General features: G+C 43.1%; 1 protein-coding gene across 2 annotated transcripts in view; it reads right to left on the reverse strand.

Annotated features, from left to right (window-relative positions):
* The window catches only part of FRAS1 (Fraser extracellular matrix complex subunit 1), a 416742-nt gene that overhangs the window by 175003 nt on the left and 213740 nt on the right, over positions 1 to 27999 (reverse strand). For both annotated transcript variants that reach the window (XM_039318704.1, XM_039318705.1), the window contains exons 19-20: positions 19452 to 19595; positions 1675 to 1830 (exon numbers count right to left, since the gene is read on the reverse strand). In XM_039318704.1, the coding sequence (XP_039174638.1) occupies positions 1675 to 1830; positions 19452 to 19595 (300 nt within the window). The remainder of the gene's footprint in view (positions 1 to 1674; positions 1831 to 19451; positions 19596 to 27999) is intronic.

The following is a 27999-nucleotide window of genomic DNA, read 5'->3' on the forward strand; positions in this document are numbered from 1 at the left end:
GGGCTCAGGTTTCTGGCTGGAACTGTTCAACTGGACTTAAGTGAATGGGTTAGCAGGAATGAAGAGAATGTAAACTATCAATGGATATGCTGAGAGCTGAAGATAAAAGGAAGCCTTGGAAAAGGAAAGTCACCTCTTTATATTTATTTTTTACAAATAACTCCAGGCAACAAACTTATCCAACACAGCTTCCTCCTCCTATTTTCCCCACAACAGTAACTGTGTGAGGTGAATTGGACTGAGAGAGATACAGAGACAGAGAAAGTGACGGACCCAGGGTGTGCTTTCATGCCTAAGGCAGGACTAGAACTCACCACTTCTTTGTGATTGGCTCAGTCACCCAGCTGGCTTTCGTGCCTAAGGTGGGAGTAGAACTCACTGCTTCTTGGTGATTGGCCCAAAGTCACCTGGCTTCATGCCTAAGGTGGGACTAGAACTCACACTCTCCTGGTGATTGGCTCAGTCACTCAGCTGGCTTTCATGCCTAACGTGGGACTAGAACTCACTGCTTCCTGGTGATTGGTCCAAAGTCATCTGGCTTTCATGCCTGAGGTGAGACTAGAACTCTCCACTTCCTGGTGATTGGCCCAAAGTCATCTGGCTTTCATGCCTAAGGTGGGACTAGAACTCACTGCTTCTTGGTGATTGGCCCAAAGTCACTTGGCTTCATGCCTAAGGTGGGACTAGAACTCACTGCTTCCTGGTGATTGGCCCAAAGTCATCTGGCTTTCATGCCTGAGGTGGGACTAGAACTCACAGTCTACTGGATTCCAGCCTGGTGCCTTAATCACTAGACCAAACTGACTCTCTTATATTCCTGGAATATATTAAACACAGTATATCCAGCTAAGTTTGACCTTGAACTACTGTATGAGTGCCAGGTTGGGTAAAACTATTCCAATCTCTTCATTTTCCAGTTGATATCTACCCATTTCTCAAGAGAATTTCCTCATGTTTTTGTGATGTAGAAAAATAATATTCTTAATTTTTTGGGGAAAAAGCAATCCCAATATAGTATTTAACCCTTGATTGGACTTTCTACCTTAATTGCTGTGAATTCTACTTTATTGGGATTTATCCAGGAATGGAAACCCGTCCCCCATGTCCTGCAGCATTGAGAAACTGGTGCCATAAATCAACAGCACATCATAAATGACTGACAAACTGATATTATTGAACACCTGGCCCATTCAGATGTTGATGGACTCTTATCATTCTCCTTCCCTGCCAGCAATATCAACTGATATTAATATCAATTATGCCAGTTGCCATCAAATACATTGGAAGAACATCAGGCGATAGAGGAATCAGAGTAATTACACACAAAACAGATAACAGAAAATCATCAGAGACAGCTTTAAAATACCATTTAGATCAACATCTATTCATCATGATGATTATATATGCTATCCAGAGGCTGGATGGTTCTGGATATCGGTCACTTGAGAACTTGAGGATGTCTTTCTATCTAGCTTCTGAAAGTCTCTTGAAATTCTACAGTCTTTGATTTGACTCAAGACAGCAGTAATTTTATGTCCCTATGAATAACGTTGTCATTAAGGCTTCACGCAAGGAGAGGCCACAGGTTGAAAAAATTATCTATCTGATGGGAAATTAATTGGCATGCCAAGGCTGTTGATTGCTAGTGCCCCTGTTTTCTCAGGCATTACTCACTCTGACACGCTCCTCCAAGTCGGTAAAATCCCACGGGGCAGTCTGGCACGCAGTGGTCCTTCAGAAGCAGGTGAGGGGGATCACGGCACCTCAGACAGATGCTTCCTCTGTCTGTGTGGAGATCTGCCACGCACAACTCACAAAGCGGATGGCAATCTGCTCAGAGAGGACAGAAATGTGGGTACAGTTCATAACAAGTCAACTTTCTGAATGGTCAAAACAGAATCACAAGGGAACAACTGTGAGTTTTCATTCATTCAGTCCTTCAGTCGTTCATTCATTCAGTCAGTCAGTCATTTATTCATTCATTCAGTCATTTATTCATCCATTCATTCAGTCAGTCATTCATTCATTCAGTCATTTATTCATTCATTCAGTCAGTCAGTCAGTCAGTCATTTATTCATTCATTCAGTCAGTCAATCAGTCAGTTGGTCATTCATTCATTCATTCATTCATTCATTCATTCATTCATTCATCCAGTTGTTCATGTATCCTGACTTTACAGATGCTCCTCAACTTACAACAGTTCATTTAGTGGCCGTTTGAAGTTTCAACAGCACTGAAAAATGTGACTTATGACCATTTCTCACACTTACGATGGTTGCAGCATCCTCATGGTCACGTGATTTACATTCAGATGCTTGAAAACTGACACATTTATGATAGTTGTAGCATCCCGGGGTCATGTGATCCCCTTTTGCGACCTTCTGACAAACAAAGTCAATGGGGAAGCCAGATTCGCTTAACAACCATGTTACTGATTTAACAACTGCAGTTATTGACTTAACAAATATGGCAAGAAAAGCCGTAAAATGGGGCAAAAACTCACTTAACAAATTTCTCACTTAGCAACTTAAATGTTGGGCTCAATTGTGGTCATAAGTCGAGGATTACCTGTATTATTTTAGAAATAATTCAAGGTGGAGGACATTATAGTCTTCAACCTACGACCAAAATTGACCTCAAAATTTCTGCTCCTACGGGAGACAGTTGTTAAGTGAGTTTTGCCCCGTTTTATGACCTTTCTCGTCACAGTTAAGTGACTCATTTAACTTGTTAAGTTAGCAACAAGTTACTAACTTAAGTGAATCTGGCTTCCACGTTGACTTTGCTTGTCAGGAGGTCGCAAAAACAGATCACACGGCCCCCAGGACACTGCAACCGTCAATTGCCAAGGGTCTGAATTTTGATCATGTGACCACGGGGATGCGTAAATGTGAAAACTGGTCATAAGCTCCCTTTTTCAGTGCCCTAATAACTTCGAACAGTCACTAAATGAATAAATTGTAAGTCAAGGACCTTGTGATGACCCAGGGCCCCGGGGAGGCAAAGCAGTTGGCTGGGAAGAGAAACAGTCCTTTAATAACTGCCAATGTTCCCCAAAAGCTCCCACATATGCTGGCAAGCCTTACACGTTCCTTTCAGCTGCCTCTGGCTGAAGGCAATTTCAATACAGCCAGGAGAAGTATACAATGTCCTCAAGGCCAGACAGATTACAAGAAAACAAAATAGAAACTTAATGAGTCCTTTTAAATCTCAGCTTGCCTGCAAGTCTGCAAGGAGCGACTCAGAAATGTAGTCTGCGGTCATAAAGCAGGAAACCAGCTGGTCCGGTATTCAAGGTGTCCAGGTTAAACAAAGACAAGAGCACAATTCACAACTGTCCCAAAATACCACGTTTGTTCCCGGCAAATGCCCAGCCCTACAGCGGCTCCTTAAATCTTAATCCCCAGGTGTGCCTTGTGGAGTGGGGCGGGACGCTCTCCTCCTGAGCAATTGAGCCTGCCTACGTTGTTCTCTCCTCCTCTTTGCTCTAAGTCTAGGATCAGGTGGGGGGGGGGCTTGCTTCTCGCCTGAACTCTGCCTCCCCTGTTCCAAACCTGCAGGGCCCTGGCCTGCCTCAGCCTGCTCTTCGCCTTAGTCCGCCGAAGCCACAGACACCTCCTCCTGGGCCTCAATAGGGTCCTGGCTCCAGCTCCATTGTCCTCCTTGGATTCAGGCTCAGACGGAGGCATGACAGACCTGTACTATTGTACACATTGTTGGTATGGTTTGCTCTTCAAAGGAGAAGCAACTCTGGCAATAAGAATAAGAAGGAAGGGACCTTGGAGGTCATCGAGTCCAACCCCCTGCTCAGGCAGGAAACCTTACACCATTTCGGACAGATGGCTGTGCAGTCTCTTCTTAAAAACTTCCAGTGTTGGAGCATTCACCGCTTCTGGAGGCAGGTTGTTCCACTGGTTAATTGTTCTAACTGTCAGGTAGTTTCTCCTTAGTTCTAGGTTGCTTCTCTCCTTGGTTAGTTTCCATCCGTTGCTTCTTGTCCTGCCTTCAGGCGCCTTGGAGAATAGCTTGACTCCCTCTTCTTTGGGGCAGCCCCTGAGATACTGGAACACTGCTATCCTGTCCCCTCTTGTCCTTCTCTTCGTTAAACTAGACATCCCCAATTCCAGCAACCATTCTTCATATGTTTTAGCCTCCAGTCTCCTGATCATCTTTGTTGCTCTTCTCTGAACTCTTTCTAGAGCAGTGGTTCTCAACCTTTTTAATGCCGCGACCCCCAACCGGTCGTAAGTCAAGGACTACTCAACCGGTCGTAAGTCGAGGACTACTCAACTGGTGCAGCACCGTTTGCAGAATGGGACTTTTGGTGGGCTCAGCAGGGCAGAGACAGCCTGGACAATTCCTATTGGCTTTTGAAAGCCAATAGAATTTGACTCTATTCAAGAGAGTCTATTCTATTGGCTTTCAAAAGCCAATAAAATAAAAGGGAGTAGCACAGCTAAGGAAAAGGGGGGAAAATGGCGGACTGCGTTGTTTGGCGACCCCCGTGAAATGGTCGTTCCGACCCACAGGTTGAGAACCACTGTTCTAGAGTCTCAGCATCTTTTTTTACATCGTGGTGACCAAAACTGGATGCAGTATTCCAGAGGACCATTCACCAGTAATTACCGGGCTTCGGGATGGCTTTCCACCCTGGCTTTCCATGTGTCTATCTGGCTGTTCTTTCTGAGTAACCAGATGATCAAACAAGAGAGACCAGACTTCAAGGGATAGTTAAGACTGCAGAAAAAAAAAACAACTGCAACCAGCCTGCCTTCCATTGAGGATCTGTATACAGCAGCAGCCACAAAGAGGGCTGAGAAAATATCTACAGACCCCTCACATCCTGGACATAAACTGTTTCAACTTCCTCCCTCGAGACAATGCTATGGGGTATACTGCACACCAACGCAACTAGACACAAGGCCAGTTTTTCCCCCAGGCCATCACTTTGCTGAACAACTAATTCCCACAGTAGGAATTAGTTCCCTGGGATGTCAAATCAGTTAGTAGGGCTGCATTGCTATTATCCTTCTCATCTTTCCTATTCCCTATTTTCTTATCTTCCTATAACTATATTAATAAAGGAGAATATTTGTAGCCCAGGGCTGACATGAGGGGTCCTTGGTGCCCTCTGAGCTTGGTTGTTTTTCTTAAAGACGTTTCATTACCTTAGCCCTGATGATGTTACCTAGTTTGGGTAATGAAACGTCTGCAAGAAAAACAACCAAGCTCAGAGAGCACCAAAGACCCCCCTTGTGACTGTAACTTTTTTGTCTGTATTTTATGATCTATGTTGATTGCTTTTATTTAGTTATCCTACTATGATTTATGTTGATTGCTTATTTACCGTAGTATCCTATGACCATTATGGAGTATTGTATCTTGTGATTTATTATGATTGTATTTTATGATTATGATCAGGATTTATCACTTGTTGCCTGTATGTACACTGAGAGCTTATGTATTGGAGACAAATTCCTTGTGTGTCCAATCACACTTGGCCAATAAAGAATTCTATTCTATTCTATTCTGTTCTATTCTATTCTATTCTATTCTATTCTATTCTAATAATAATACTAATAATACTAATAATAAAGTTGGACAGGACCTTGGAGGTCATCTAGTCCAACTCTCTGCTCAGGCAGGAAATCCTACACCATTTCGGACAAATGGCTGTCCAGTCTCTTCTTAAAAACTTCCAGTGTTGGAGCATTCACCACCTCTGGAGGCAGGTTGTTCCACTGGTTAATTGTTCTAAAATGTCAGGAAGTTTCTCCTTAGTTCTAGGTTGCTTCGCTCCTTGCTTAGTTTCCACCCATTGCTTCTTGTCCTGCCTTCAAGCACTTTGGAAAATAGCTTGACTCCCTCTTCTTCGGGGCAGCCCCTGAGATATTGGAACACTGCTATCATGTCCCCCCTCGTCCTTCTCTTCATTAAACTAGATATACCCAATTCCAGCAACTGTTCTTATTCTATTCTATTCTATTCTATTCTATTCTATTCTATTCTATTCTATTCTATTCTATTCTATTCTATTCTATTCTACTCTACTCTATTCTATACTCTATTCCATTCCATTCTACTCTATGTTCTATTCTGTTCTCTTCTGTTCCATTCCACTCTATTCTATATTCTATACTCTATTCTACATTCTATTCTATATTCTATTCCATTTCATTCTACTCTATATTCTATTCCATTCTGTTCTGTTCCGTTCCACTCTATTCTATTATATTCTATTCTACTCTACTCTACTCTATTTTCTACATTCTATTCTATATTCTATTCCATTCCATTCTACTCTATATATTCTGTTGTTCTGTTCCGTTCCATTCCATTCCATTCCATTCCATTCTCTACATTCTATTCTATATTCTATTCCATTCCATTCTACTTTCTATTCTATTCTGTTGTTCTGTTCTGTTTTGTTCTGTTCCGTTCCGTTCCACGCTACTCTACTCTCATTCTATTCTATTCTATTCTATTCTATTCTATTCTATTCTATTCTATTCTATTCTATTCTATTCTATTCTACTCTACTCTACCCTATCCTACTATCAATGCAATTCTTTCATCTTCCACATCTGAGCTCTCTTCAGTGGATCAAATCTTTCCCTAACAAGCACAAAAAACAGCAAGCTGAGAGAGTGATAGCAAAATTTTCTTTTTGCCAGAGGCATTACACTGATTGCAAATACCCTCCAAAACATCATGACAGTTGCCCAGCAGGGGCCTGAATATTAGCATCGCCGACTCACCGTTGCAAGGGCCAAGCTAGTTCTCACCTCCAATCCCCTGTTCAATAAAGAAAGCCAAATTAAAGCATCCTGACAGACGGGGATTGTCCAGCTTCGGCTTGAATGTATCTTCCTTTAGTAATTGGTTCTACTGACAAAATTTTTCAAGGACATTAAAAAAATGTCATCCAGAAGAAGGCCAAGACCTATTCTCTATCATGCATGATGTAGGACACGAAATAATGATTTTACTTTGTAAGAAGCCATGTTTTCAGTGTGAACGTTGGGAGGGGAAAACAGAGTCATAAAACGGGGCAAAACTCACTTCACAAAACTTAGCAACAGAAATTTTGAGCCCCACTGTGGTGGTAATTCAAGGACCACCTGTAGTTTTAAGGAAACTCATTCAAGGAACAGCTGACCGAAAATGCACCTAGAATGAAATGTTTTTTTTAACCTGGCCATAAGAAATCACAGCAAACAAAGCCAGAGACTCTTTTGGGAAAAACTGGAAAAGCATCATGTGCCACATTAGTTAATGGAGCGTCAGAGTTCTTAATTTCGGGAAAAATCAATACTCCTATGTCAGTGGTGGCAAACCTATGGCACGGGTGCCAGAGGCGGCACTCAGAGCCCTCTCTGTGGGCACGCGCATCATCGCCCCAGTCCTAGGCCTTCAGCTGGGTTTTATAAAACCTTTTCGCTTTAGGCCTCCACCACCATGTGCAAAAAGAAAAAAAGGTACAATCAGTCAATTTCAACTTCTCGCGGGGAAAAAAAAAGATCTTGCAAAGTTGAGATTGAACTTTTTAGTCCCACCCAGTCTGCCGTTACCACTGCAGCCACGCCCACCCAATAGGCTACGCCCACCCAATGGGCCACACCCACCCCCGGCACTCTACCATGCATAGGTGGGTTTTGAGTTGTAGTTTGGGCACTCAGTCTCTAAAAGGTTCGCCATCACTGTTCTATATCTTGCTATAAAAATGGATACTTCAGGAGGAACGGGATTTGAGCAGAATTCACTCCTGCCACATTTATCAGATCTGTTTTCACACATGCAGATTATGACAGAGATGAAGGAATGCCAGTGAGATCGCCTGCATTTGTCCCACAGAACCACAATAATTCACAACAAGCAGCTTTATTTGGAACAGCTTACCTCCTGCAACAATAACCTTTAATACTAAACACCTGCTTATCCCAGGTCCTTGGGAAGGACTCAGCAGATGGATAAAAGTAGCAAATCCCTTCTAAACATCTGGGCAGTTCATCACAAAATTACAGTAAAGATAGTCCTCAACTTACAACCACAATTCAGCCCCAAATTTATGTTGCTAAGTGAGAAATTTGCTGAGTGAGTTTTGCCCCATTTTATGACTTCTCTGGCCACAGTTGTTAAGTGAATCACTGCAGTTGCTAAGTTAGTAACCCGGTTCTTAAGTGAATCCGGTTTCCCCATTGACTTTGCTTGTTAGGAGGTCGCCAAAGGGGTCACATGACCCCAGGACACTGCGACTGTCATAAATGTGAGTCAGTTCCCCAAGTGTCATAATTTTGATCACGTGGCCATGAGGATGCTGCAATGGTTGTTAAGGATGTGAAAAACGGAATTGCCATCAGAGGAAGAAATCATTTAAAAAAAATATTAGATTGTGCAGAAATGGACAGACTTACTATGAGGTTGAAAGAAAAAGGAGAAACAGAATACTATCAGACTTGGGACTTGTTTTATCAATGGCTGGAGTAAGGAACCAAGGATTAGGAATTAAATTTGCATTAGTGAATGATAAACTCAGACAACACGTTGTTGAGCAAGCACTATTGAATTGTACGGAAAAAAATTAATAAAAATTTTTACCCCCCAAAAAAGTGTGTGAAAAACGGTCGTCATTTTTTTCAGTGGCACGGTAAGTTTTATTTATTTATTTATTTATGAGACTTATATACCGCTTTAAGTGCAAGCACTCTCTAAGCGGTGTACACCAGTAAGCAATGTATATTTATATTTACATTGCCCCCAACAATCTGGGTCCTCATTTTACCTACCCCGGAAGGATGGAAGGCTGAGTCAACCTTGAGCCGGTGAGATTTGAACCGCTGACCTGCTGAACACAGTCAGCTAAAGTGGCCTGCAGTACTGCACTCTAACTGCTGCGCCACCTCGGCTCTTGTTTGATAGGTCACTAAATGAACTGTTGTAAGTCGAGGACTACCTGTAAAATGTTTTTTAAAAATTCAAAAAGCGATGATGAAGTGGTGCTATTGTACCTCCCATATCGTTCCTAACTGCTGAAGACATGTTGTCTTGCAACATGTGCAAGACTCACCCACCAAGAATGGGATTTATTACTAGGAGGAGAAAACTGACAGTCCCTACTTTCAGCAGCTCATTAGCCAAGGGCTCCTGACCGTCTCCTCAGCCAAGATGTTTGAAAAGATTTTATGGAGAAACTGGATTTTACAAGAAGCCTTTTGTATGCAATGCATACGAGGGATATTGGACACCAAATGAATCCTCGTTACAGCGATAATAATAAATAACAGTTATATAATGCTGCTATCCAGATTCGCTCTTTGATGTCTCCTTTCCTGCTAGAACTTAACCCTTCCATCCTTTTCTTCTTCGTTTTTGGAAGCTTTGTTTTCTCAGCTGAATGACAAGACAAGGAGAATTTGTGTGCCAAAGTCATTTTTTTCTAAAGGAACTTCCAATTCGAACCACCCCGAATTAGCAATGAGTAGATAAAGCTTTTTTGTATCACTACAAACAAGAGAGACATCACCCTGCCAAAAAAATGTATGTATAGTCAAGGCCATGGTTTTCCCAGTTGCAATGTACGGCTGTGGAAGTTGGACCATTAGAAAGGCTGAGGGCCAAAGAATGGAGACCTTTGAACTAGGGTGCTGGAGAAGACTCCTGCGAGTCCCCTGGACTGCAAGGCGATCAAACCGGTCAGTCCTAGAGGAGATCAACCCTGACTGCTCTTTAGAAGGCAAGAACCTGAAGTTGAAAGTCAAGTACTTTGGCCACCTAATGAGAAAGAAGGAGTCACTGCAGAAGAGCCTGATGCTGGGAAAGATGGAAGGCAATAGAAGAAGAGGACGACAGAGAAGGTGGCTGGATGGAGTCCCTGAAGCAGTAGGTGTGAGCTTAAATGGACTCCAGAAGATGGTAGAGGACAGGAAGGCCTGGAGAAACATTGTCCGTGGGGTCGCGATGGGTCGGACATGACTTCGCAACTAACAACAACAACAAACAAGAGACCATCCAGTGTGGGAGTGAAGCACAATCCAGCCAAATCTAGCAGTCTTCCCTCTCGTGGCTTCCAATGAAAGAGATTTAAAAACAAAGGACATTTAACAACAGGCTTTGATGAGGGTTTTATTTATTTATTTGCATCCTTCCTTTATTCTTCTCACTTAGCAACATAAATTTTGGGCTCCACGGTAGTCGTAATTGGAGGATTACCTTTATACGCCAGGGTTTTTCTTCCTATTTTATATGCTTTCCCTCTGCGTGTGAGGTTCCTTTAACTCAGACACGTCAAACACAAGGCACGGGGGTCGGATGCGGCCCGTGAAGTGGTTTCATGTGGCCCGCGAAGCCATCCTGGAAACAGTGAGGGAATAGCCCCCACTGCCTTGGTCCTGGCCCAGGCCGGCTGGGAACCAATGTACAATTTTGTGGTGGCCATCTATGCTGAAACGCATTCAGTCTTAGCTCCACAAGGCCGCCTGGAAACTGTGAGGAACCAGCCCCTGCCGTGTCAGCCCCGCCCCCTGGGTGCATGCTGGGGAGGTGTCACCCTTTGTGAGGAATGAAGAAATGCACCATTGCCTGGAAGTGGCCAGCAAATGGCCCTCGCCTACTTCACATATCTGGCTTGATGGGCTATGCCCTGGTCCCACCCCTTTCTGCCAGAGACCCTCAGATCTGTCCTACTCCTGCCCAGGCCCCCACAGGCACCCTTAACGCGAACGATGTAGAACTGGTCACGCCCACCCAGTAGGCCACACCCACTCCATCTACACCCACCCAGTAGGCCGCCCCCCCGCTCCCCCCCCCCGAGGGCAACCGCAATGTTGATGCGGCCCTCAATGAAATTGAGTTTGACACCCCTGCTTTAACTGAACTGTTCCTATCTGGAGCTGGGAGATGGGCTGGCATCTTTTCTCTTATCCTCCAGTTTTACTTTGGCCATACGGACATCAAAGCTTATACATCACCGCTATTGATCTCTCCCCTGAGGAAGTGAAAAATGAAAGAAGAGAAGCTTGGAATGAATTTGGATAGACCCCGGGGGAAAGAGTGATAGAGGGAAGAGGAGAAAACGGTATATTGTTCTGAAAACTTGTTTAAAAAATGGGGCCAATATTTTTCTTTGAATCACCTAAAGAAAAAAGAAAAAAAAAGAAAGAAAGAAAGAATGCCGGATTCAGTTTTATATTTTCAATTCCCACTTGCCTAATTCAATATTCTCTTTTTTTTAATATTGATCTGGGCATTCTTCACATGCCCCGCTGAAATGAACGGGGGGAAAAAATACCTCATCTTTTACAGCGTTTGGCTTCACAACCCAAGAGCGAGGATGGTTTTGTGGTTAAGGTATTGGACAGTGTTAGAAGCCCCAGTTGAAGGGGAGGGGGGCACTCTAGGAGGAATAAAGAGACACCCCAAGCTAGAGTTCATTCGGGAGAGGGAGTATCTGAAGAAAAACCCTTAGGTCTATACAGGTAGTCCTCGACTTACGACCACAATTGAGCCCAGAATGCATGCCGCTAAGTGAGACATTGATTAAGTGAGTTATGGTTTTCAACCTTTCTTGCCACATTTGTTAAGCGAATTGCTGAAATTATTAAGTTAGTAAGACGGTTGTTAAGTGAATCTGGCTTTCCCCATTGATTTTGTTTGTCAGGTCACAAAAAGGGGATCACATGACCCCTGGCCACTGCAACTGTCATAAATACAAGCCAGTTGTCAAGCATCCGAATGTAAATCACACAACCACAGGGATGCTTCGTAGGTCATAAGTGTCAAAAATGGTCATAAGTCAGTTTTTTTCAGGGGCGTTGTAACTTTGAATGGTCGCTAAATGAAATGCTGTAAGTCGAGGAGTCCCTGTATGTGCAATTTGCCAAGGAAAGACAGACAGTCTGGCGAGATTGTTGTAATATAGGCAATCAACAATAAAATACCGATGAGGGCTGGGTTCTCCAAACTCGGTAACTTTTAAGACTTGTGGAACTCCCACCACAGGCTGGCTGAGGAATTCTGGGAATTGAAGTCCACCAGTCTTAAAGTTGCAAGTTTGGAGACCCCTGTACTAGGGTCAATCCATGAGTGCTTGCCTGTACCTGACATTAATCTGACCAAACTCTTGGTGTCAACGCTGCTAACATCGGATGTTTTTGCATTGACAACAGATGGAAATGTAGCCATCTTTTACCTTTTGCTTTTAGAGTTAGATGATGCTGGGAGGGGGGATGTGAACGAGAGTCCAGCTAGACCAGGGATAGACAACCTTGGCTCTTTTATGACTGATGGACTTCAACTCCCAGAATTCCTAAGCCAGCATAGCTGGCTTAGGAATTCTGGGAGTTGAAGTCCATCAGTCATAAAAGAGCCAAGGTTGCCTATCTATGAGCTAGACATAACAACTCCAAGCCTAGCGTGAGAAACAAGGTTATTGTAACCAGAGCCGATAAGGACTTGGAGGGCTGGAGAATTGGAGAGGAAGCCCTTGCTTCAAGCTAATTGGGGAATGTGATTTATGACTAATTGGAGGAGGGAATTGTGCTTTGATACTATGTGCTCAGGGGAGGGGAATTCAGTTTTTGGCTTGGATTATGCACTGCCCATGTTATGCTACTCAAAATAAAAATTCTTTAAGGAAAACAGTACCTCCATGACACTTGGTAAATGACAGAAATAGACCTAAAGGTTTGATTTCAGACATTTCCTCCCCTAGCCAATTCTAAATTGGAATGTCTCTTTACTCATCCCCTTCAGCTGGTGGTTCTACCACGTGGACCAACCTCAAGCAAACCTAGTTTTTAGCTCCCCCTTAACTGTTGAAGGCCCCTGGATGTTATTTGACTACAGGTAAGTCCTCGACTTAGGATCACAACTGAGCCCAACATTTTGGTTGGTAAATGAGACAGTTGTTAATTTTGCCCCATTGGATGACCTTTGTTGCCAAAGTGGTTAAGTGAATAATCCCTGCAGTTGTTAAGTTAGTAACAGGGTAGTTAAGTGAATCTGGCTTCCCCATTGACTTTGCTTGTCAGAAGGTCGCAGAGGTGATCCACTATGATCCCAAGACACTGCGACCGTCGTAAATATGAGCTAGTTGCCAAGTGTCTGGAAGTTGATCGTGACCATGGGGATACTGCAATGGTCGTAAATGTAAAAACCGGTCATAATTCACATTGTCGGTGCAGGTGTAACTTTGAAATGTCATTGAATGAACTAAGCTGAGCGCTACCTGTAAATTAGGTGAGTGAAACTGACTAGGAAAGATATGTACAGAAGTCCACAGGTGGAAAATAATCAAGGAGAGAAGCAACTTAGAACTAAGGAGAAACTTCCTAACAGCCAGAACAATTAACCAGTGGAACAATCTGCCTCCAGAAGCTGTGACTGCTCCAACACTGGAAGTTTTTAAGAAGAGACTGGACAGCCATTTGTCTGAAATGGTATAGGGTTTCCTGCCTGACTAGACCAGGGGTAGGCAACCTTGGCTCTTTTATGACTCGTGGACTTCAACTCCCAGAATTCCTGAGCCAACCATGCTGAGGGGAAAGGGAGAGGTTTCCAAGCTGAGTCATGCTGGCTCAGGAATTCTGGGAGTTGAAGTCCACAAGTCATAAAAGAGCCAAGGTTGCCTACCCCTGGACTAGATGATCTCCAAGGTCCCTTCCAACTTTATTATTATTATAAACTGACAATCCAGTTTATATGTGTCTCACTACTCAACAATGCAGAAACATTAAAAGGAGCTGCTCTGCTATTGCCAGACTGTTACAAAGGCAAATCTGGATTCTCAACATGGGAAAGAAAGAAAAAAATCAAAGAAAAAGAAGAAAAGAAAGGTAGAAGTAATTCTTTTAGGCAAACCTCACAGGATTACTGACAATGTAAAATGCACTATATTATCTCACAGTACAACTGGTTCCAGAGAAAAGAAATCAACTAATTATATAATGCCTTTCAAAAGACCTTATTTTGGGTCTGTTATATCTTCCCAAGGATAGCACTATTTTTCTATTACTCCCTTCCTGCCAATTAAATTGACTTACGCTCTGAAAGATAATAATTGGTGTAGCTTCTCACAATTAAAATGTTTTCTCTTTGGTTTTTTTGCCACTGGCTTTCTGGCTCCACTTAATCTGAAATTGGCAAACTTATGTTCTCTAGGTAGAGGAAAAAGAAGAATAAGTTTCTTTGAAGTCCTAATATGCAATGTTTGCCCTCAAGGATTGGAAAGGAATTTTTTTGTATTAAACAAGCATCAATGACAGATTGAATGACAGTTATAAAAATATATTAGAAATTAAAATTTCTTCATACAGTAGCATTAACATTCAGTACAGCAGTATTTATGTCAATCTCTTACTCCAATCCATCCTGGGGATATTCCCAGCCAATATAATTCAATCTGGATATTTAATAATAATTAAATATAATAATAATAATATTAATAATAATAATGGTACAATCCCAAAACAACTGGAGCACCACTTGAACACCATTGGCATTGACAAATTCGCTATTAGTCAATTGCAAAAGGCGGCCTTATTAGGAACTGCTTCCATCCTGCGACGATACCTGTAATACCATCAAACATCCACATCTGCCTATCCCAGGTCCTGGGTAAGGACTCGATAGGTAGACAAAATGCCAAATCCAGTCTGAACATCTGGCTGACTCTGCGATAATCCATAATAATAATATTATTATTGGAGGTCATCTACTCCAACCCCCTGCTCAGTCAGGAAACCCTATACCATTTCAGACAAATGTCTGTCCAGTCTCTTCTTAAAAACTTCCAGTGTTGGAGCATTCACCACTTCTGGAGGCAGGATGTTCACTGGTTAATTGTTCTAACTGTCAGGAAGTTTCTCCTTAGTTCTAGGTTGCTTCTTTGATTAGTTTCCATCCATTGCTTCTTGTCCTGCCTTCAGGCACTTTGGAGAATAGCTTGACTCCCTCTTCTTTGGGGCAGCCCCTGAGATATTGGAACAGTGCTATCATGTCCCCCCCTCATCCTTCTCTTCGTTAAACTAGACATTCTCTCCAATTTATTTCAAAACATTTGAAGAAGCTTCTAGTTGAGGAAAACTGATACACGCATTATAATACCTGAAGTTCTATGAAGTTATGTGACAGCTACTTGCTACCAAATCACTAATCATACTTAAAGACAGAGCCACATGATGACTTTCAAAATGTGTTCAGACACTAAGATAAGTCAACAGCTGAACTGGAAAACATTCACTATACAGGTAGACCTTGACTTATGACCATAATTAAGCCCAACATTTCTGTTGCTAATTGAGGCAGTTGTTAAGTGAGTTTTGCCCCATCTTACGACCTTTCTTGCCACAGTTGTTAAGTGAATCACTGCAGTTGTTAAGTTAGGAACACGGTTGTTAAGTGAATCTGGCTTCCCCATTGACTTTGTTTGTCAGAAGGTCGCAAAAGAGGATCACATGACCCCAGGACACTGCAACCGTCATAAACACAAGTCAGTTGCCAAGTATCCAAATTTTGATCACATGATCATGGGGTTACTGAAATGGTTGATAAGTCTGAAAAAACGGTCACAAGTCAATTTTTTCAGTGCTGTTGTTACTTCAAATGGTCACTAAATGAATGGGCATAAGTTGAGGACTACTTGTAAATAAAAAAAAACTGTCCACAACAATCCCAAGTTGAATCTTCACCCTTGCACACACTATATGTGAATACTATCCGTTCTGCTGCCCATTAGTGCTTGTCTGAATTTGTGCAGTTCAGATCTGCTATGGCTAAGCATGCAGTTACTGTAGGCCAGTCAATTGGGAGTAACCAGAGAGCAAAATCAAATGCCGGAACATTTTAAATTGTAGAATGCTTGGAAGGAGGTGGAAATGCGATTTGGATCACATAAGCGAGGAAGGAAACTTGTTCAACATATTTTTGGCTCATGGCCAGCATATATCCCTTTTGGTTAAACAGAGCTTAAAGCACACAACTAAATATTCCATACTGTTAAATACTCCATGTTGCATTCTTCCAGTCAACCCCTCCCCAATCTGGTCTGCTTGAACGCAGCTGCAGTTTCAACCAATATAGGAAGCACCAGTTTGGAGGAGGAAGAGAGTGTTCTTTTCAACTGGGAATGTCAGCAACTCAACCCTGAATTCCTTCTTGAAAAACATGTTTAGGTAGTCCCTGGTTCCATGATCATTCAAGTTAGGATGGTGCTGAATGACTGGTAGTTATTATAATAGTATGTGGGAATGATCTTGGGAATGGGGCAAACGGATGCTACCTAGGGAACTGTCATATAAGAGGATAAAAGGTAGCATAGTCCACAGCTGCACAATGGGTGGAATAAGTGGACAGCAGGAACAGTGCATCAGTCTGTAAAAGTGACAGCGGGAGAATTGTACTTTCAGACTTGTAAGATTCTGTTAATGTAGCTTTACAATGAAGTAGAATTAGCTTCTCTGGTCACGTTTTCTGTCTGGTCTACTATGTAAGGCTGCCAGTTATGACCAGTCTTCATAATTACGGCTGTTACAACATCCCTGCAGTCATGTCAATGGGGAAACAGCAGGAAGTCACAAATTGCAATCACATGAACGCCTTGCTTAATGACCCGCACAGTCCTCACTTAATGATGCAACTGGGACTGTTGGAACTGTCATTGGAAAGCAGCATGATCAAATGGTTTTTCAACGTTCAACCCTTTCATTTAACAATGGAGTTTCTAATACTATTGTTAAGTAAACACTGTCTCTAGATCAGGGGTCTCCAACCCCCGAGCTGTGGTCTATTTAGAACTAGGGTGCATGAGGGTCTGGCCGGAGTGGACAAGCACAACTCAACTTGTATGAGCGGCGGGCCGGCAGGCATTTGCACGCATGCATGTCCGGCCCACCACTTGTGTAAGTCAACCTGCGCACGTGTGTGCAGGCCTGACACTCGTGCAAGGGCTACGTGCGCATTCACAGACATGCTGGCTCGCCACTTGCACATCCCAGTTCTCCTCTCCCCCCACCCCACGCAGATGGGCCAAACCGCAAAGGTTGGGGACCACTGCTCTAGCTATAATATTGTTGCTGTCCTCTTTACCACCGCAACTTAATTCATCTTTTTTGGGAGAAATGGGCAAACAATAATCAAAGACTAGGCTGCATTTATCTGCTTTTTTATTTTCTAAAAGATTTACTTACATGAGGTTCAAAGATTTTCTGGAAATAAGGATGAGTCTCTGTTCTGAAGTACAGTAACTTTTTTTTTTAAAAAAAAACAATCTTTAAAAAACACAGTGCTTTGACTTTTTTATGCCTGATTCTGCTCCAAGAAAACCAAGTGGCATCAATGCTGGGGCAGAAGAGACAAATGAGCTATGAAAAATGATTTCCTGAGATCAAATAAATTAGTTTTCTAGCCCAAAAGAAATACACAAGGAATTGTGAAATAATGAACTTCAGAATGATAGCATCTGAAATCTTTTGCAGGTTATTTGTTTCCTGTTGACTGGATTGTTCTGCTTAAAAAAAATTCAAAACTCTTTTGGGAGAGTCTGACATAAGACTTATGGGTTTATCAGGTAAAAAAAATCTCCATGGAAAGTCTCCCCATAGTTATGGACATCACAGCCACCCCACAGTCACGTCAATGGGGAAGCCTGCAGGAAATCACAAATTGTAAATCCCAAAAGGTCCTTGTTTAATGACCCAAATAGTGCTTGCTTAAATAATGGCAATCAGAACTGTTGGAACTACCATTGCTAAGGCAGGTGTAGATGACCAGGCTGAGCCCAAGGGAGGAGTCAAATGGGTCATCAGTATCGAGTTCCTTTGTGTCCATAAGAGATCTAAGTCTGGCCCATCTTGAATATATATATATTTGCTCCAGCCAGTGGAAGCCATGACGATTGAGGAGATGGGAGAACGGACCGGACCGACTATGAGATCGAGGACGAGACAGCAAACTGGTGCAATTGACGCGGTGGGTATGGCTGAGAGGCCACCGGCTGAAGCAAACACACAAAGTGTTGACAGCGTGGCAGACTGTGGTGGGGGGGGAGGGACCATTTGACAATACCAGATGGTCTGACGCTATATGACAGGCATGTTCACCTAGCAGGGCAAGTGGCGGGAGGCAGAGTGGCGAGAGCTAGGCGGATGCTGGCCAATACAACCGAACCGAGATCAATACGTCCAATCACATGTGGGCGGCGGACTGACGGACCTATGACGCACTCAATGGCTAAATTACCAACACTTAAAGGGCTATAAAATAAAGTCTTTCCAATGTTAGCTTACACTTTGACAATGTCAGCAGTGGCTGACGAAAGCTTAGTGCTTAATAAAACTTTCTGTCCTGGAGATCACCTGATTTCCTTAGCTTGATTGTAGGGTTTATGCTTGTTGTCCTGACAGACTAAAACATGATGAAATTCATTTGAACAAATAAAAACAATTATGCTGGTGTGGGTCAGCAAAATTGTACAACACATTTGTAGCACATCCACCAAAAAAGATATCATGGGCAAGATCTATTGAAGTAGGGGACATCTGGCCAACACATGGTCTAGTCTAGAGGTAGGCAACCTTGGCTCTTTTATGACTCGTGGACTTCAACGCCCAGAATTCCTGAGCCAGCATGGCTGACTCAGGAATTCTGGGAGTTGAAGTCCACGAGTCATAAAAGAGTCAAGGTTGCCTACCCCTGGTCTAGTCCCTCAAGAGAACATCCTCAGTACACTGAGTCTCTTGTCAATAGAAGCCACCTTCAAAAGTGTTTGTGCTACAATCACTTCAGTTCCTACAAAGCTACTGGGAAATGCCATCAAGGTGTGCCAGGTAATAAATAGCCAGTCCCAAGGTTGTATTTTGAAAACAAACGCCCATTTGCAGCTGTGTGTCCAAACTGCTGGATTCAGATCAAGAAAACTTGTGTCGGATCTGCCACCACTTAGACCTCTAAGTAGAAACGATCCGAGGCTCCATTTGCTGAGGAAGGAATAGGTTTATTGAAAGTCAGGTGTGTTGCAGAACTGGGAATCGGGTGCCAAAAACCTTAAGTTAAACTTTTCTTTCCCTTAGCTACCTTCCACCACAGGCAGGATGTTTTCATAATGGTCAATCCAGGCACAGGATGGTATGCAGCTGGTGTCCTGGGTGACCTTGAAGCAGTGTCTCGGAGAGACACAGTACTTACTTTCGTTTCCCCCACTTGCCCTCCTCTCCCCCCCCCCAGGGTCCAAGACAATCTGTCACCATAATGTAGCAAAGCACAAGCAAGCATAAAGTGGCAGCTGACAGCCTGAGTACAAATCTGTATTTTGCCTCAAACGGGCAATAAACAAAGCAGAAACCTCCGACTCTGTTCAGAATGAAGACAAAACTGCATTATCCTTGAACTCCTCAGAGGGAAAAAGGGCAAACAATAAATTGTGCTGCAAGCGGTTCAATATTTCTCGTGCACTTACCCGCACAGTGTCCCACCAGATTGAGGTATTGCTCTCTCTTGCAGGGAGTTCTGCATCTTCCATTGAGGAAAGAGACGTGGGGATGACAAGCTGTGCATTCACCATCACCAGGCCCGCTACACGTCTTACAAGAGGGATGGCAGGCTGGGAGAGACAGAGAGGCAAGAAAGTTAGAAGAAGAAAAGTCAGTAACAGAAACCGATCGCTTTGATAAAAAAAGCAAAACTCTTGATTTTGTAGCGGCCAGCACATGGCTAGGTGCATGCTTGGGTATTTGTCACAAATTTATCTAAAAATAATAATAATAATAACTATGGAGATGTTTCCTTTAGTTCTGGGATCTCCAAACCTGGCAACTTTTAAGACATGTGGACTTCAACTCCCAGAATTCCTCAGACAACCATGCTAGATGGGGACTTCTGGGAGTTGAAGTCCACAAGGCTTAGAAGTTGCCAAGTTTGGAGACACCTGCCTTAGTTGGGTCTAGGACAGTGTTTCTCAACCTTGACAATTTTAAGGCATGTAGACTTCAACTCCCAGAATTCCACAGCCAGCAATGCTGGCTGTGGAATTCTGGGAGTTGAAGTCCACATGCCTTAAAATTGTCAAGGTTGAGAAACACTGGTCTAGGACAACTCACTGTGACCAATTTGCCATGGCCAACACACTATGGCAAACTCACCATGACCAACACGCCACGGCTAATTCGCCACAGAGCAACTTGCCTCAGGACAATTCAACACTGTAATCATTTTTTTTTCATTCAGGTACTTTTATTATTGGTGACCATGCTTTCGTCGAAATTATTGTAACTCTTGTGTTTCTGGATTGACTTTTATTATTGTTGGCCATGGTGCCGTCGAAATTAATTCAACTTTTGTATTTGCTGAGTTGTCCCATGACGAGTTGTCCCACGCAGTGGGGGGATTCAGCCGGTTCGTACCACTTTGGCAGAACTGGTAGTTAATTTTTTGTTGCCCAGGCCCACAATGGATTTCCAGAAGCGGCATCCACACAGAGAACCGGTTGTTCACATATTTGAATCCCACTATTGGTCCCATGGCTAATTGGTTATGACAAGTTGGCCATAGAGAATTATCCCATTCTGGCCTTAGTTGGATCATTGCTGAAAACATGGCTATGTGCATGCTGGGTTATTTGTCACAAATCTATCTAAAAACGAACAAACTATCATTGAAAATGTTTTTGCCTTGATTAGTTTCCTTCAGGCGCTCTTGTCTTGCCTTCAGGCGCTTTGGAGAATAGCTTGACTCCCTTTTCTTTGGGGCCACCCCTGAGATATTGGAACATGGCTATCATGTCCCCCCTCGTCCTTCTCTTCATTAAACTAGACATACCCAATTCCAGCAACCGATCTTTATATGTCTTAGCCTCCAGTCTCCTGATCATCCTTGTTGTTCTTCTCTGTACTCTTTCTAGAGTCTCAACATCTTTTTTATATCGTGGTTACATGTTTTCCTCAGTTGGATCATTGCTGGGAATTTTCTACAACTTAGCTCGGGATACAAACACAATCTATCAGTGCTAATTACATGACATGTTTGAAGATGGCAGAGGCACCGTCTGCGGAAAAAGGGACTGTGCATGGCTGGAAAAGCAATTTCAATACAGATTGTATTTGGGTTGTTATTGTTTTGTGCTCCCAGGGGGCCTGCAGCAGGACAAATAACAGCAGGAACAAAGCTGTCCAATGTTCATTCTTCCCGGGGGAGAAAAGAAATCAGATTCATTTTTGAAAATGAATTAGATCGTCTGGGCTAAATAGAGCCAAAATATCTCCATTCTCAGAGAGATTGCATTTGGTTTGAATCCTTCCTCAACGGTTGCGTTCCACGGTCAGACAAGGAAATGCTGACAGAAAATGTTTTCCCTCTGGCTTTCAGTATCTGAATGTTTTATTAAAAATCCACACCTGGAAATTTAAGTCTCCAAAACGAGTGGTACAAAGGAGATTGGATTTACATCTTGCTGGGATCTGGCTAGGCCAGGGGTGGGGAACCGTGGCCCTTTTATGACTTGTGGACTTCAACTCCCAGAATTCCTGAGCCAGCCACGCTGAGGGGAAAGGGAGAGGTTTCCAAGCTGAGCCATGCTGGCTCAGGAATTCTGGGAGTTCAAGTCCACAAGTCATAAAAGAGCCAAGGTTCCCCACCCCTGGCCTAGCCCTAGTAAGCTACAGACCTGGGCCCACATTACAGGTAGTTGGTCGACTTACGACCACAACTGAGCCCGAAATTTGTATTGTTAAGTGAGACAGCTGTTAACTGAATTTTGCCCCATTTTACATCCTTTCATGCCGCCATTGTCAAAGTGAATCATTGCAGTTGTTAAGTTAGTAACACGGTGGTTAAGCGAATCTGGCTTTCCCATTGAGTTCGCTTGTCAGAAGGTCGCAAAAGGGGATCACATGACCACGGGTCACTGCGACCGTCGTAAATATGAACCAGTGGCCAAGCGGCTGGATGTTGATCACGTGACTACGGGGCTGCTGCAACGGTCGTTAAGTGTGAAAAACGGTCATCAGTTTATTTATTTATTTTATTTATTTATTTATGAGACTTATATACCGCTTTAAGTGCAAGCACTCTCTAAGCGGTGTACACCAGTAAGCAATGTATATATATATTTACATTGCCCCCAACAATCTGGGTCCTCATTTTACCTACCCCGGAAGGATGGAAGGCTGAGTCAACCTTGAGCAGGTGAGATTTGAACCGCTGACCTGCTGAACACAGTCAGCTAAAGTGGCCTGCAGTACTGCACTCTAACTGCTGTGCCACCTCGGCTCTTTTGCTTTTTTTTCAGTGGCGTTGTAACTTTGAACGCTCACTAAATGAATGCTTGTAAGTCGAGGACAGCCTGTATATGAGAGCCACAATATACGAAAAATAGCTGTTAATTTTATCCCGTTTCTCAGGCTACAAACTGAACTATAACCATCTGCCGAAAACATATGGGCTCAGTTGTTCTCCACCCACAAGAAAGCGTTGTCTAAATTAACTCCTATGCGGCTAGTTAAAACGAGCTTCCATAAAAACCTTTCTCTCCGTTTATTTGCAACACTTCTTCCTCCATAAACTTTGTGGAGGCTGTATGTCCAACTCTAAATGAAAAAACAGTAACACGGGCACGGAAAAGATTTGTCTCGCCTGTCCACTTGGCAAATAGATTTTTCCTCGCCTTCTCCCCCCCCCTTCCCCCCAAATAACAACAACGGACTCCGGCAAGCATTTTCCATTAACAAAATGGGGAGAGAGAAAAAACAGAACTCGCTTATCTCTTCAGCTACACGCCAGGCATTCCTCCGTACCCACAAACTCAGCTCAAAAATGAAATGGGCAGATCAAGGTCTGCATTAGTCATAGCTTTGAAGTTTTCAAAGTTTGCTGCAAAGCAAAGTTTGGGTTCTTGCTATCACCCCTGCACCTTTCCAGCTACTGTATCTTTGCTTTTAAAGAGGATAAAACAGGTACTGGATTAACCTATGGCTCCCCGGACTCATTAGCCTCCATGGCAGGGGTCCTCAAACTTGGAAACTTTAAGACTTGTGGACTTCAACTCCCAGAATTCCTCAGCCAGCTTTGAGGGGTCCTCAACCTTGGCAACTTTAAGGCTTGTGGACTTCAACTCCCAATTCCTGGCTGAGAAATTCTGGGAGTTGGAAGTCCACAAGTCTTAAAAGTTGCCAAGGTTGAGGACCCCTGCTCAATGGCATCTATTCTGTTATCGAGCAAAATTGGAGAGGCTGACATGTGTCTACATCAGTGGTTCTCAACCTGTGGGTCGAACGACCATTTCACGGGGGTCAAACGACCATTTCACAGGGGTCGAACGACCATTTCACAGGGGTCGCCAAATAAGGCTGTCCGCCATTTTTCCCCCTTTTCTTTGGCCACGCCCCTGGCACCCGGTGATGTATAAGTGGTTGGGGGGGTCACCACAACATGGGGAACTGTATTATGGGGTCGCGGCATTAGAAAGGTTGAGAACCACTGGTCTACATGTTAGTTCCCTTGATTCCGTTCTTGGAATCACCAATTATATTCTCTTGATGGTGACAGTGATCTACCTCTTTTTCTGCACAAATGGCACTCAGTGGCAATCATAGTTATTCATATTCAGATGGACTAATAGCTGGGCATTCTACACTGCTAAACACTGTGTAACATATTTGATTTAAAAATAGGTCCAATGGACTTTAATAAGAAAAAACCTGGGAACATATGCATAGGCTTCTTAAGGCAATCTACTGTAGGCCTTGCTGGCACATTATGATCTTAAGGATATACAGGTAGCCCTTGACTTATAACCACAATTGACCCCAAAATTTCTGCACTGAACAAGTGCAGTGATTCACTTAACAGCTGCTGCAAGGAAGGTCATAAAATGGGGGGGGAGTTGAAATGTCTCACTTAACCAAAATGCTGTTACTAAGCGAGACATTTGTTAAGAGAGTTCTTCCCCATTTTACAACCTTTCTTGCCACAGCTGTTAAGTGAATCACTGCAGTTGTTAAGAAGCTAGTAACACCGTTGTTAAGCGAATCTGGTCCCCTCACTGACTTTGCTTGTCAGAAGGTCGCAAAAGGAGATCACGTGACTCCAGGACACTGCAGCCATCATGAATATGAGTCAGTTGCCAAGCGTCTGAATTTTGATCATGTGACCGTGGGGATGCTTCAATAGTCGTGTGAAAATCGTTCATAATTCACTTTTTTGTGTGCTGTTGTAACTTCGAATGGTCACTAAGTGAAATATTGTAAGTTGAGGGCTACCTATAGTTCTGTTCCAAAGGGATATAGCTTGGTAGGCCCCAAAGCACAGCCTATGCTATAGAGCAGTGGTTCTCAATCTGTGGGTCGGGACCCCATTTGGGGTTGAACGACCATTTCACGGGGGTCACTAAACAACGCAGTCCGCCATTTTTTCCCCCTTTTCCTTAGCTGTGCTACTCCCTTTTATTCTATTGGCTTTTGAAAGCCAATAGAATAGACTCTCTTGAATAGAGTCTCATTCTATTGGCTTTCAAAAGCCAATAGGAATTGTCCAGGCTGTCTCTGCCCTGCTGAGCCCGCCAAAAGTCCCATTCTGCAAACGGTGCTACACCAGTTGAGTAGTCCTCGACTTACGATCGGTTGAGTAGTCCTCGACTTACGACCGGTTGGGGGTCGCAGCATTAAAAAGGTTGAGAACCACTGCTATAGAATCACTGGCTGCGTCCTAAAATCATCTTGCAGAATTTTGGCTGATTCTTCATACGGTAGAAGACAAAGCCAAAAGAGAAATCCAATACAGCAAGGGTCTCCAATCCCCAGTCCGTGGACCAGTACCGGACCGCGGCATGCCAGCAACCGGGCCACACAAACAAGCAAAACCCCATCCGCGGAATGCAGGCAGCACACAAAACCACACCCCCTCTGGTCCGGGGGGAAAACCTCTCTCCACATAACCAGTCCCTGGTGCCAAAAGGTTGGGGACTTCTGAAATACAGTATTTCAGCCTGACTGGTCACTGAAGGAGAAGATGTCATGTCGTGTGTTGTCTTAGTTTAGCTAAGCAAAACTAGCTTGGAGTCACTTCAAGTTCTCCGTGACTGAAGGAATCATAAAAACCTGAAGTATTATTGTCAAGTAATAAAAGCCACAGGGCATAGAAGAAAGCAAATTGGGGCTTGAACAACAGATCTAAGAATAAAATATCTAAGCGAATTTGTAGTTTTATAGGATTTGTCTAGCTGGGCAAAACAGCCAAGCAAATACAGCTAAAGTGAGCTACACCTAAAATTTGTTTCTATGGAGACTCTAAATCAGGCTGTATCAGCTATATTCAGAGGTGGCCTTGATGTTAAGTGCCTCAGATGAGAGAAGTGAGAATGAGTGATCTATACTATTTTTAAGTAAATAGGCAATGTGTTGGAGTATTTTTAATATATCTAAAACTTCTAAATCATCATTAACAGGGTGCTATTCTTATTCCAAGCTGTGAGTTTTTTTCATATGGATCAAAAACACCCCTCCACATTATGTCTTCTCTCTCTATGATTCCACATTTAAGTTACAAACCTCAATAAAAGATGCTCAGTAAAATAACCCTTAGGCCAGTAATGGCAAACTTTTTACAGACCGAGTGCCCAAACCACAACCCAAAACCCACTTATTTACCGCAAAATGCCAGGGCCACATCAGCATTGTGGTGCCTTCGGGAGGGGGGGAGGGAGGGGCCTCTGAGTGCTGCCTCTAGCATACAAAAACCAGGGGTGCAAAAATGGACCACCGTGCTGCAAGGCGCAAAAATGACTGCTGCCGCACCGTGGATGTAGATACAAGGTGTTGCACCACGCAAGAACGGGGCAGGGCTAGTGAGTATCATGCAGGCACTAGCCCCACCCCATTTGCAGTGCATGTGTGCTCGTGGCCCCATGTGAGCATGCACGTATGTAAAATGCTTCCCCTCCTTTTTCTTCCAGTCCACCAATCGACAATGGTTAGTGCTCTACCACCTCTACTCGAGGTTGCTAGTCAGACGCTTCACCTCCTTTCTGCTGGGTGGGTCTCCTGCTGCTGGTGGTGGCACACGTGCCAACAGAGAGGGCTCTGAGTGCCGCCTCTGGCACGCGTGCCATAGGTTCGCCACCACTGCTTTAGACTGACTGACAGTGGGAAAAAGCATTGCAAATCTGAACTGTTTGGAATTCAAAACACTCATCTTTCGAGTCTGCACGATGTTGGGGCAGTGGCCCATCTTTAAATACACAACAAACATTTCATATTTGAAAGTAGAGTTTCCATCCTCAAAACAGATCATTTTGGATTTGAGATTTTCAAACGTTTTGCCCATTCCATATATACCTCATCTAAAGGGAAAGATATCGCTGAAGGAATGGTATGGTTACGCTCACAGTAAAGACATAAAGTCTGTAATATTCATGAATATTCGTGGTGGCTGCAGTGGAACAGTGTTGTTTCTTCTGGGATTAAAATGTTAACAGTATTTTACATATCTTTTTTTATATAATATTTTATTAATTTTCCAATTTTATATTTGAATATTTAAAAAGCAACGTGGTGACTGGGTTAATCAATAGCTCAGTAACAATATCTTAGTACAAATCTCAGGCTACAATATCAAATATTTCTTCTCTTTTTCCCTTAACAATTACCGTCTCATGTTCAGGTTTGGTACATTTCTAATTGTATCAATTCAATAAGGACATCATTATTACATTTATCAATTTTTTAGCTTATACATACCTTAATTACATTCAATCTTCATAAACAATCCATATCCTGTTATTGATTTTTAGTCAATTTTTAATTTCTTGTCAATATTCCAATTTACCCTTTGATATTTATAATTTTCAGACTTTGGGTAACCAAAATTTCCCTTATTTCACTACATAACAAACGAACTATAATATCCAAAATACACATTTTATCTATTTAAATCTTGTTCTATTTTATTTTATCTATTCTATTCTATTTTATCTTGTTATATTTGCTAAGAGTTATCTATTTCCCACCATACTATTTTACATATCTTGATCATTGTTGATACAGGTGGTTCTCAACTTACAATAGCTCATTTAGTGACCTTTCAAAGTTACAACGGCACTGAAAAGTGTGATTCAGTTAACAACTGTGGCAAGATAGTGCTCATAAGTCGAGGAATACCTTCATCTGCCAATGAAGCATGCCTTGGTTACAGAAAATTAAGAAAACCTAAGAAAAGATTAACCAATTTGCCAATCTACATTGGTCAACAAGATGCGCTTAGGAAGTTCACAAGCTTGAGAGATAACAGTCACCATTCTCTCTTCCAAGCAACCACTGTCTTAATTAGGATTTTTTTTTTCTTCCATTCAGTCATGTCGGATCTTTGGAGACGGCCTGGTCAAGTCCCTGGAGTTCTCTTGGCAAGATTTTTCAGAAGTGGTTTGCCATTGTTTCCTTCCTGGGGCTAAGAGAAAGTGACTGGCTCAAGGCCACCCAGCAGCCTTTCTACACAAAGTGGGACTGCCACCAAAAAGAGGAGGAGGTCCACCTGTTCTCCAAAGCACCTGAAGGCAGGACAAGATGCAACGGATGGAAACTAACCAAGGAGAGAAGCAACCTAGAACTAAGGAGAAATTTCCCGACAGTTGGAACAATTGATTGGTGGAATAACCTGCCTCCAGAAGCTGTGAATGCTCCAACACTGGAAATTTTTAAGAAGAGACTGGACAACCATTTGTCCAAAATGGCGTAGGGCAGTGGTGGTGAACCTATGCTAGAAGCGGCACTCAGAGCCCTCTCTATGGGCACACACGCCGTCACCCCAGTCCTAGGCCTTCAGCTGGGTTTTATAAAACCTTTTCACTTTAGGCCTCCGGCGCCATGTACAAAAAAAAAAAGGGTTCAGTCAATCAGTCAATTTCAACTTCTCGCGGAAAAAAAAAGATCTTGTAAAGTTGGAATTGATTTGAACTTTTTAGTCTCACCCAGTCTGCTGTTACCACCGCAGACACGCCCACCCAATGGGCCACACCCACC

The sequence above is a fragment of the Crotalus tigris genome, unplaced genomic scaffold (genome assembly GCF_016545835.1).
Source record: "Crotalus tigris isolate CLP2741 ecotype Arizona unplaced genomic scaffold, ASM1654583v1 scf7180000021465.51407817327:1047546, whole genome shotgun sequence".
In the NCBI taxonomy this organism is placed as follows: domain Eukaryota; kingdom Metazoa; phylum Chordata; class Lepidosauria; order Squamata; family Viperidae; genus Crotalus; species Crotalus tigris.